The sequence below is a fragment of the Mustela lutreola genome, chromosome 2 (assembly GCF_030435805.1).
Source record: "Mustela lutreola isolate mMusLut2 chromosome 2, mMusLut2.pri, whole genome shotgun sequence".
In the NCBI taxonomy this organism is placed as follows: Eukaryota; Metazoa; Chordata; class Mammalia; order Carnivora; family Mustelidae; genus Mustela; species Mustela lutreola.
In genome coordinates this window covers 97,071,084-97,083,191 of record NC_081291.1, presented here as the reverse complement: position 1 = coordinate 97,083,191, position 12,108 = coordinate 97,071,084, and the positions used below count along the sequence as shown (strand labels likewise).

The 12,108-nt window shown below is 38.3% G+C and overlaps 1 protein-coding gene across 7 annotated transcripts in view; it reads right to left on the bottom strand.

The window, feature by feature from the left end:
- The window catches only part of PPP2R3A (protein phosphatase 2 regulatory subunit B''alpha), a 195,928-nt gene that overhangs the window by 106,551 nt on the left and 77,269 nt on the right, over nucleotides 1-12,108 (bottom strand). For 6 of the 7 annotated variants that reach the window (XR_009350901.1, XM_059162676.1, XM_059162677.1 and 3 more), the window contains one exon: nucleotides 5,434-5,700. Coding sequence is in view for 6 of the 7 variants with exons in the window: in XM_059162676.1 (XP_059018659.1) it covers nucleotides 5,434-5,700 (267 nt within the window). In the remaining variant the exon portion in view is untranslated. Of the gene's footprint in view, nucleotides 1-5,433; nucleotides 5,701-9,676; nucleotides 10,124-12,108 lie in introns of those variants that run through there. The other variant, XM_059162681.1, reaches the window with a different exon arrangement.

Sequence of the window (12,108 nt, the reverse complement as noted above, 5' to 3'; positions counted from 1 at the left end):
AAATGCATACATACAAGTTCCTAAGGAGTAGTAAAAGTTGGTGAGAGATTGACACATACATTTATTATGACTCAAAGGCAAAATCCTAAGAGATAAGTTATAGAATGGATAGATTTTAAAATAGATTGGGTGGCGCCTGGGGGCACAGTCAGTTAAGCATCCAACTCTTGCTTTTCGCTCAGGTTGTGATCTCAGGGTAGTGAGATAGAGCCCTGCACCAGGCTCTGAGCTCAGGGTGGGGTCTGCTTAAGACTGTCTCTCTCTCCCCCTCTACCCCTCCCCTTCACAATCTCTCTCTGAAAATAAATAAATCTTTAAAAAAATTAAAACAGACTGAAAAGGGCTGGCCTATTTTTCTCATAGTGGGGTACCGTAAATAGCCACGTGTTAGGCAGGCAGCATGAGGGTTATTAGCTCTTGGAGAAAATGCCAAAGGAAAAAAATGCAATGTAGACATTACACTGTAGCTATTTTAAAAAAATATACAGCTGGTTGTATCTGCTTAAAACCAAAGAATTAAGAAAAAGGGTATCAGAAGATCAATAAGAACCTAAAAAAGTAAATGATATTAACCTGAGAGCAACAGAATAGAGACTTTAATAACAGAGGAGAGAAAAAGCCAGTGTCAAGACTTTTTTTTACAAGACAAGAAAATGGGTTTAGGAAACTCAGAGGAAGAAAAGTCAGTCTATGGCAATCAAAATTGCTGGAGCAAGGAAAATCTAACAACTATAATTTGACTTAAGGATGGCCCAACAACATTAAGAATTGAAAGCAAGGCAATCTAATGAGTCACAGAGGAGGAGGAGATCATTATCCAATACCTGCAATGTTCTTTAACATTTAAAATGTCTTATGCCTGTTATTTCATTTGATTACCACACAATCCCCATGCAGAAGAGGGCAGGTATTTTCAGCCCATTCTACAGATGAAGAAATAAAGGTACAGAGAAGCTGCCTTACAGGACACAGGCATGATAGATAGGTCAAGGCAGTGCTACTTCAGCCAGAAGAGAGAAGCTGATGATCTCTTAAGTTCTGAAGACACTTTCCCTCTTCTTCTCAACTTTCTGCTAGCGGTTAAAACTCCATCGTGAGTCTTCTGATTTCAAAGACCAATGCTTTTCTTTCTTTTTTTTTTTTTTTTTAAGATGTTATTTATTTATTTGACAGACAGAGATCACAAGCAGGCAGAAAGGCAGGCAGAGAGAGAAGGGGAAGCAGGCTCCCCGCCGAGCAGAGAGCCTGACATGGGGCTTGATCCCAGGACCCAGGTACCATGACCACGACCAAAGGCAGAGGCCTTAACCCACTTAGCCACCCAGTCGCCCCGACAAATGCTTTTCTTAGTGTTCCTCAGTGTATGTTCCTATTCTGCTTTTCTCTCTCTTAGATTCATTCTCTGTATTAATTTCTTCTCCCTATCACTTAAAGCTGTGGGAAAAAGTACACATTACACACTGAGAATTTAATCAGAAATGGGTATTAATGTCTCCAGGGCTGTTTGAGGTAAAAAATGAATTAGGTAAACTTCAGCAATAGATGCAGATTTCATAAACACAGAGTTTTCTTTGCACTTCAAAAAACAGACCCCAGTCTCTACAGCTACACTCAAGTGTAGCCTGCACTAAGAGTAGACTGCAGACTCAAGCTGGCCTCCCCAACAGCTTTATAGACTACAAGAATTCTGAGACGGGTTCATTTATTGCTCTATCTCTCCCTTCATTGTCCCTTAAAGGCTGTCTTTCTTCTCCTCTACCTACACCCAACTTGTCATGAGAATACAAGCACATGTAGTGCAAATGCTATGGGCATAGAGTTCACCCTCTGGCAGAGAAGACCGATGCACACAGGAAAAGAGAACTGAAAACAGGATGCTTAGTGAGTTTTAATAGATAGCCATAGCCAAGTAAAAGCTGGGTTAAATGGGGATTAGATAAATGCAAGAGATGATGACATAAATCTGTTGAATGCTAGAGGACCACTAAACCATGGAGCAGGGTAGGGCTACAGTGAGACAAGGGCAGAAGGACCACAACAGAAGGGCAGAGACAAGGCTGTGGAAAGGCAGAGGAGAACAGGATCCTCAGTCAAGCAGGGAATATTCAGAGGAGGAAAGCTGATCTACAGGACTTGTATTCCAGACACAACAGGTGTGGGTCTCACTTGGATCCGCTCTCCATTTGTGGTGTGCCCACCACAGCACCAGGAACTATTATGTCCCTTAATTGGACAGTTTCTCCTTGTCTGCCTGCCTGAAGCAATCCATGAAACTGCCTGTTTCTCTTACCCACACTGTTGGCATGTTAGAAATAACCTTGTTTGGCATTTATGCAGTTAACATGTTATCTCTAAATGCAGATTTCCTTCAGCCTTACTAAATTCTGTCTCTTGGATTTAGATTCATAGTACCACCTCATTCAGATAATTTGCCATCGTGGCTCATACAGTTGTCAATTTCTCAAAGTTTTGGGTAAGAAAATACCAATGCCCTGAAAGAACCTGTAATTTATTTGGGTGGATACTGATTGGAAGTTAGCTAACGGTATATTAGCATATGCTCAGGGGAGATAACATATGGTAGAAACAGCACAATGCCAGGGGTTAGAGGACTAGCCTCCTGACATGTGCTAGTTCATGAATTCAGGTTAAGTACTCATAGAACTTCAGTTTCCTTTAGTCTAAAATAGGTAATAGGTGAGCTGTCATTTCTGCAATGAGAGTTTACTTTTCATCAGAAATATCTAAGGGTTCAACAAGCAAGTTCTAAGATGGGGGGGTGAAGAAAGTGGGAATAAAAAAAGAATTCCTTTTGTTTCTCCTAAAATCAATCCAATTTACAAATGAACTATTGGGACTTCATCAAGACAAAAAACTTTTGCACAGCAAAGGGAACAGTCAACAAAACCAAAAGAAACCCATAGAATGGGAGAAGGTACCTGCAAATGACATATCAGATAAAGAGCTAGTATCCAAAAATCTATAAAGAATTTATCAAACTCCACACCCAAAGAACAAATAACCCAACCAAGAAATGGGCAGAAGACATGAACAGACATTTCTACAAAGAAGACATCTAAATGGCCAACAGACACATGAAAAAGTGCTCCATATCACTTGGCATCAGGGAAATACAAATCAAAACCACCATGAGATACCATCTCACACCAGTCAGAATGGCTAAAATAAACAAGTCAGAAAATGTCATATATTGGTGAAGATGTGGAGAAAGGGGAACCCTCTTACACTGTTGGTGGGAATGTAAGCTGGTGCAGCCACTCTGGAAAACAATATGGAGGTTCCTCAAAAGGTTGAAAATAGACCCTAAGACCTAACAGTTTCACTACTGGGTATTTACCTCAAAGATACAAATATAGTGATCCGAAGGGGCACATGCACCCCAATGTTTATAGCAGCAATGTCCACAGTAGCCAAAATAAGGGAAAAGCCCAGATGTTCATGCATAGATAAATGCATAAAGATAAATGGGTAAAGAAGATGTGGTATGTATATAAACACACCCCCCCACACAGACAATAGAATACTACTCAGCCATCAAAAAGAATCTATCTGCTTTACTTTTTTTTTTTTTTTTTTTAAGTTTTTATTTATTTTACAGACAGAGATCACAAGTAGGCAGAGAGGCAGGCAGAGAGAGAGGAAGGGAAGAAGGTTCCCTGTTGAACCAAGAGCCAATGTAGGGCTTGATCCTAGGACCCTGGGATAATGACCTGAGCCAAAGGCAGAGGCTTTAACCCACTGAGCCACTGAGGCGCCACTACTTTTTTTTAAAATAAAGGTTTTATTTATTCATTTGACAGAGAGAGAGGCAGTGAGAGAAGGAACACAAGCAGGGGGGTGGGAGTGGGGGAAGTAGGCTCCCCACTGAGCAGGGAGCCTGAGGTGGGGCTTGATCCCAAGACCCCAGGATCATACCTGAGCCGAAGGCAGACACTTGATGACTGAGCCACCCAGTCTCCCTGCTTTACTTTTTCTAAGTGTGGTATTTTGCTTAACACAATGTGCTCAATAATTTGATTAAAGAGGAGAATATAAAACAACCCCCCCCAAACCCCCAACAGTAACAAATGTTCTGGATGTAGGTAGAGAAGAGGGCAGGACGTGACTGGAGTGGGGATTTAGGGACTTCTCCAAAGACATGATGGAAGGCAAGTCTTAAAGGATGAGTGAAGTGGGGGTTGGCAGGAGTGGAAGCCCATTTTGGAGGGGAGAACTGGGAGAGCTCAAATGCAGAGGCAATCCTATGGGAGGGCAAATAGGTCAGGCTTAGGCAGGGAATAGTGGTTTGGGTTTTGTCCTCAAGATCAGTAGTATCCAAACTTTAAAATCTTATCCTTGAGGAGAGCCTGGGTGGCTCAGTGAGTTAAACATCTACCTTCGGCTCAGGTCATGATCCCATGGTCCTGGGATCAAGCCCTGCATTGGGCTCTCTATTCAGCGAGGAGCCTGCTTCTCCCTCTGCCTTCTCTGCCTGCTGTTCCCACTGCTTGTGCTCTCTCTGGCAAATAAATAAAATATTAAAAAAATATTATTTCTGAAAGCAGGGGAACTGTGGAAGTGCACACGGGGTCTCAGGTGCTTCCACTTAGTCTGCTACTTGCCCACATGCAACCCCTAGTCTATTAAACCCCTCTGCCTCTTGAAGCACAGCCTGAACCACTGCTAAATCCTGATATGATCTGAATCTTCAGTTTATACGCATGAAAATAAAACCCAACAAAACAAAGCGAAGTGCTGCTACAGATGGTGAGCTAGGGAATGCCATGATCAAATATAATGTGATGCTCATGCTCAGTATTAATTGTTCTAGGAGGAGACTGGAGATGTAGCATCCAGTTACTAAAGATATTCAGTAGTCCTGGCATGAAAGGCTAAGATCTTAAATTAGAAGCAGTTGGGTATATTGGAAGGTATCAAAGACTTGGTTCCTAGCAGCAAATCCATTTTTTTTAGAGTAGAATTGGTGTTGAGCTGGCCCAATGGTTCTCTGTCTGGCTTCAGGGCTGAGTTATGATCAAAGGGTGACAACAAAAAAAGACATTCGTATTCAATACAAGGGAAATTTTTCTAACAAGTGAGGCTATTTAATAATGGAACAGGTTGCTTGGCAAGACAGTGAGCTTCCTGTCACTGAAAGCATTCAAGCAGAGAATGAATTTATGTGTTGATGATGTCATGGATGAAATTCCTATATTAAATGGGAGGATAAAGAGGGAAAACACTAAGGTTTTATTCAAACTTATGAGTTCCATGAAATGGGACCACAGATGGTATATCAGGATCAAATAAATTTTTTCAACAAGGGAAAAAACTAAGCCATGCTTAAAAACAGAGAGCAAAGAGGCAGTGGAGAGAGAGAAATTGGGACTGTTAGAGAAAGAGAGATAATACATCAGTTAGTAGTTACATTACCTTTGCAATTTTTCCCATTTCATAGATGTCCGCTTTCTGATCTTCAATATCCATGAAAGCAGTTTCAATTTTGCTTAGAGTCTGTTCATGGTTACTGCAGGCATCAGGGAGTCCTTCAGGAAAGTAGAACTGTGGAATGTTTATGGACAATGGTGCATTCACAACATTATTCACATGAGGAACAACGGAGAGAGGTTGGGGACTACTTGGAAAGGTGGCTGTAGGTTGAAGAGGTGTTCCAGGTTTCTTTTCTGGTTTATTTTGAATCTGGAAGGAAAATGTGATTATGAGACACAAAAATTCTAAACAGCATATATTTCTTGAAAGTCCTGGCCAGTAATAAGAATAAAGACAGTAGAGATCAAGAGCTCACTCTACTCTACAGGCTAAGTTTGCTTCTAGGGAATGCTTATCCATAGAAAGTAAATACATTAATTATCTGTCAATACCAGAGTTTACATAGATTTATGCTTTAAAAATCCGACTGTATTTTGTATCTTCAGGTGTATTCTTTGTTGGAATTAGATTAGTAAATTCTTTTCAAAGACTGTTCAACTTTCTGCACATTTCTACCTCTACTTCAACAGGCGCATAGAATAAGTTCTTTTAAAATGCATAAATCTAAAATATATTAGGGGGGCTCCTTTCACCTTCTTCTCTCTAGTTTGACTTTGTCTAGGTAAAAATCACCACCAGTCCCTGATGCAGAGAGTCTTTGTTAAGAAATTAAAGAGGTTTAGTTTTGGAATGTTTTTCACCAGGTTGATTTACTTGCCCCGGGGGGCATGCCATTTTTTTCTATGATACACATTTCTCTCATTTTTGGTACACGCCAGTAATAAGCAAGGATTGTGGTTATTAGTTTCAACACAGCCAAACTCCCTTCAGAGTTTAATTCATTTACAGTTTAGATCATTCCTTTTTCCAAAAAGGATTTGATGTGGTATGCCATAAAGAGACATAAGGAAGGACAGTATATGGGTGGGGCGGAGGGTGGTGGACAATGAAGACATTAAGATTATCTATGATTTAGGGAAAGGGGAAGAGAGGTACACTAACATTCAGGTAGAAGTCTACTTTACCAATGAAGACTAAATTTAGTTTTGAGATTCCTGGCAGAAAAAGCAAAAAGAATTCCATGAAGATTGTCAGAGTTTTAATTTCTTCTCTTAATTTTGATCAAATTATCTATCAAGGGTCATGGGCACGGCCACTTCATAAAATACTTCATGAAGTATGAGAGTGTGACATGACTGTTGACCACCATGAACATATAATATTACTCAAATGTTCATTTTCTTTAAATTATACTAATGCCATTCCTAAAGTCTTAACAATGATTTATCTCTGAGTGGTAGATCTGAATATCATATTTCCTTTTGACATATGGACTCATAACAGACCTTTAAACTCAGGAAAAAAATCTTGGCTACCCTTGAAAAGCATGAGTACTACAGGAAGATAAGCTTCATTCACATAAATATGTGATGAATATGACTTAATCTTCTCTTGTCACGCATGACCCATTTTTCAGGTTAATATCTGACACTAATACAGTAGAGTAGAGTCTGCTCATATATTAATACTACTGGGGATACAAGGTCAGTTGGTCATGCCAAAATTTTGCTGCACTATCAAGATATCACCCCTATAAAATAACAGACAAGGAAAACACTGCACAGAGAGAAGTGAGGCTAATGAAATATGAAAAACTTAAAACAGTGATGGGGGTGCCTGGGTGGCTCTTTAAGCCGCTGCCTTTGGCTCAGATTATGATCCCAGCATCCTGGGATTGAGTCCTGCATCGGGCTCTATGCTCAGCGGGGAGCCTGCTTCCCTCTCTCTCTCTCTGTGTACCTGCCTCTCTGTGTACTTGTGATCTCTGTCAAATAAATAAATAAAATCTTAAAAAAAAAAAAAAAGAAACAGTGATGGCTCTGATGTGATGAGCTCTCTCACAGTGATGAGTTCTGTGACCTCAGGGAAGTTACTTAACATTTTAGAATTCAATAATAAGATAGATTATAACTCCTACTTCTTGAAGGTTTTTGTGAAGATTAAAGGAAATTATAGGATGTAACTAATACAGGTAAAAGATTCAGAACAGTGTTAGGCACAGATAAGTCCTTATTTAAGAAAATGAGCCACAAGGCCACATGGTGAGGTTCTCAAAAGGTTAAGCATACTTTGGCATGGTCCTTCAGATGCAATGAGAAATGATCATTTACATTTGTAAAACAAGTTAAAGTTTACAAACCACTTTTGACTTAACAAATTGATAATCTGTACATAAACATTTCTCTCTGTTTTAATGCTAAACTGTAAATATTATTACAATGTCCCGTGAGTCATAACAGTAGAAACTGTTCCTAAACTTCTACAAGAAGACATATAATTCTTCAGGGGCTTTATGTTTATATGTCATTTATATAGGTCATTTATAGGTCATTTATATTAGTGTCATCCCCCCTTTTTTTTTTTTTAAGATTTTATTTATTTGACAGAGATCACAAGTAGGCAGAGAGGCAGGCAGAGAAAGAGGAGGAAGCAGGCTCCCTGCGGAGCAGAGAGCCCCATGTAGGGCTTGATCCCAGAACCCTGATCATGACCTGAGCCAAAGGCAGAGGCTTTAACCCACTGAGCCACCCAGAAGCGCCAGTGTCATCCCCTTTTTATTATTCTGTGCTGAAACAGGTCTGTAACTACAAGTATACAGTCACAAGAATTCTTTTTTTGTTTCCCCAAATGTTTTCTGTGGTGTGACATCCAGGGAGTTATAACCATAGGATTAAGAACACTGGTGCCAGTGGGGATGAAATCCAATAGTCTAGTGAATATGCACTAGTGAAAAAGCTTTAGGGCAAGGCCTTCTATGTTAAATCTACATGTTTGCTTCAACAGAAAGAAGTAAAAATTGAGAACAAACCCTGGCTATCTGTCAAAGTTTTTATTTAAATGGGTATTCAATGATATAAGCCACTCTGCTTTCCTTAGTGTACTTGTTAACATCAAGCAATTCACTGATAGGGAAGTATTTTTTAACTCTTTGGTTAATCTGATATTTAACAAAATTGATGTTAATATTTAAAAGGGAAAAGAAAAAGAATGCATTTATTTTGTACTTTTATGTGTTATCAATTTACTTTTCACTGAATTCAATAGAAGACATGTAATTTAAAGTAGCTTCATAAAACTAGCCCTTTATAAATACTACAGAATAACACAGTTTTATAAAATTTGGAAGATTTACCAGCAAGTTTGGCACTCATTTTGAAAAAAACTTTTTTTTTTTAATAAAAAATTTTTGAATAAAAATTCAAATTTAGAAACAGCATTAAAATAGAACTAGCTGGGGAAAGTATCTCAATTCTCCATTTCAGTTTTGGTCTAAAAACATCGTATCATTTAGTATCCTTATACTATTATGTCACGGTAGCATTTTCAGTATTTGACCATTTTTGACCTGTTTTTAAAAATAAGCAATTTCATATGGTTCACTCAATCTGAAATTACTCTAGGTCATAATAATTATGAAACTATGGTTTCTTGCCGAATTCTGGGTGGCCATCATTTGTATGACCCTTGATTCATACTGTATTCAAGGTAAGGCAAATTGGTAAAACACTGGCCTTACAGAATACGCAAGGAAGCATGAATTCTGCAAAGTTGTCATCACAGGCAGAAGTGACTCAGTATCACAGCTTGCTGAGAGAGGACATTTCTTTTACAACCCAGAAATTAACTGCACTCCTTTGTTACCTACATACATTATATCACATCCACACAATTCTCTTTACATATAATTAGTTGTTCCTTCAAAAGAAGATTACCAGGACTGATACTTTAAAAACAATTCATTACAGATGTATATATGTTAATACAAACATAGTCTATTGATTCAAAGGGCAAAGAAGAATTTTAACACAAAAATTCTAGTTTCTCAAAGATACTTCTATTAAATTTGAAATTGTACGATACTTGTTGAGGTGTAATTATTGTCTCTAAAACTGGATTCCCTCTCTATAAGACAAAAATGTAAGTACTGTACTTCAGGTCCAGAAGGTCTATTTTTAAACCTGTTGGAATCTCTCTACAAATAGCTTTCTGCAAATAGCTGAATAGAGGACACAGATTAATTCCTTGATCTAATATCAAGTGAGCTGTAAAATTATTTGTAAGTTAGTTCACTGGGTGGTTTTATTAGTAATAAAAATATTTTAAAAGAAACACCCAAGTTCCAAACCTGTGTCTGCTGAAATGACTTCAGCCGCTTCTTAAACCGTGACGGGAGAACAAAATCACAGCCCCTTGCCAGGAAAGCTAATTCTCCCCTTAAATCCGGGTCCCTTCGTAGAGATGTTTCCTTGATCATCATCTTTGAAAAGTGGATGTTTACTTAGCCACTGTCCAGCACACTTCTGAAGATGGTCAGATTTAAAAAGTTGTCAATCTTGTCAAGTAGAGAGGTATTTTCTTCTTATCTCCAAAAGAAATTAAGTTCAAGCATTGTGCTCTCCCAGTCTCCAGGGACCACAATCCATGCTTGTACGGACATGCAACTGGTTCCCAAATATAGCCAGTGGCTCCCAATACCTGATCATAATTTTCAAGTTAGAAACACGCCTGCAGTGGGCCTGTTGCTCCTTGTAGATAGCTTTTTGTTAAATTGACCTGCACATGTTGAGAATACAGAGCCTTCTGGGAAAGGAAGCACCCACTACTCTAGCACCAAAGTTAGAAACATTACAGCTGGACCTAAAAATAGCAACTTCTCAGATAATGCTAACTTCTTAAACTCAGAGTATGTGAGATATCAATCCAAATAAATCAGTTTCTCCTCAAACTATTAGAAAAAGAACATGGAGGGCATTTTTGGTTTTGCTATTTAGTATTTTATGAAAAAAGAACAAGCTACACTTCAAATTTCAATCTATCATTTTAAGAACAGTTTTTAAAAATTTCTTCTTTGAAGGGAAGCAAATACATAAAACCCTCTAGATATAGCCAGTGCAAATATGGAGAAAAACTTTCAACCTCAAATGGTAATATAGAAAGAGGTCTGTTGATTTTATATTTTAAAATCAAATCCTTTTTTTCTGGCTTGTGTGCAGAAGCCTATCTTAAGTTATCCAACATACTTTGCTGGAGTGATCCTGGATCTTGGGGTCATGGGGTGAAGGGTTCCTTACCCAGTGCAAATCTGCTTAAGATTCTCTCTCTTGGGGCACCTGGGTGGCTCAGTGCATTAAAGCCTCTGTCTTTGGCTCAGGTCATGATCCCAGGGTCCTGGGTGGAGCCCTGCATTGGGCTTTCTGCTCAGCGGAGAGCCTGCTTCCCTTCCTCTCTCTCTGCCTGCCTCTCTGCCTACTTGTGATCTCTGTCAAATAAATAAATAAAATCTTAAAAAAAAAAAAAAGATTCTCTCTCTCCCTCTCTTTCTGTCCCTGCCTGCACTTGCACACTGTTTCACTCTTTCAAAATAAATAAATTAATAGAATCTTAAAAAATAAGAAAAGAAAGTGGAACAATTGAATGTCATAAGAAAGCAGGTTTAGATACATGTGAGTGAAATACAGCTACAGTAAAGGTAAAAAAGATGAGCAAACAGCAATGACATAGTAGTTTTGAATTTGTGACACTTTCTTCTTTAAGGAGATTTAAAGAAATAATCTCAAATTTAAAAAATATTCTATTATTTTGTTATACACTAAACATCTGCCTCATATAGTCATTTACAAATAAAATTTCAAACATCCTCTTCAGTCTTTATTTTTGATCACATCATTCAATCAATATTTATTTTCTATTTCTAGAAAATATAAACCAAACATCATTACCAAATAAACCCCCAAACAAAAAAATAGCTCTAATGCTCTTCTACTGAACTTTTGTCAAATTTAGTGGGAATTAAATTCTTTGGATTTCCATTGTTTCCTTCATTTTTTAAAAAAAGATTTTATTTATTTGTCAGAGAGAGAGAGAGAGCAAGCACAAGCAGAGGGAGTGTCAGGCTGAGGGAGAAGCAGCCTCCCTGCTGAGCAAGGACTTGATCCCTGACCTGAAGATAGATTTTTAACTGACTGAGCCACCTAGGTGCCCTGATCTACATTGTTAAAAATTTATTTCCTTCCAAACATTCTGACGCTTCATGATGTGTACATTGGGCTTATATGTCTAAACCTATAGTTTTCCAATTTTTTTTCTTTTTAAGCTGAGGAATTCTCCACTCACACAAAATCTTACATGAAAGCTTTCAATATATAGGATGGTTGACAGAAGATTATGGATGATATCACTGCTCTAATACTTTAACTTGGGCTCTTCCGTTCTCCCCAATTTCCCCTCACTGGGCTTACAAGTTAACTCTGAGCTCTAGCTTTCCCTGATTTTCTTCCTACACTTTTGCCTAGAATAATCTTTTACTCCTTCATTATTTACCCCCTTAATTAAAACATCAAAAAACTCTGTTATGAATGGCATTAGGTCTTAGGCTTATGACTTAACGCTTTTTCAATTAAACTACATCTTAAACTGTATTCCCCTTGTTCTTCCCAACAGCAATGTGGGAGGTGACTCTTCATCCCATCATCCCTTTCCTGTTCCTTCTCCTCAAATCATATATACTCTACCCATCCTTCAAAATCCAACTCAAATTTTACCTATTTCATGAAGGTT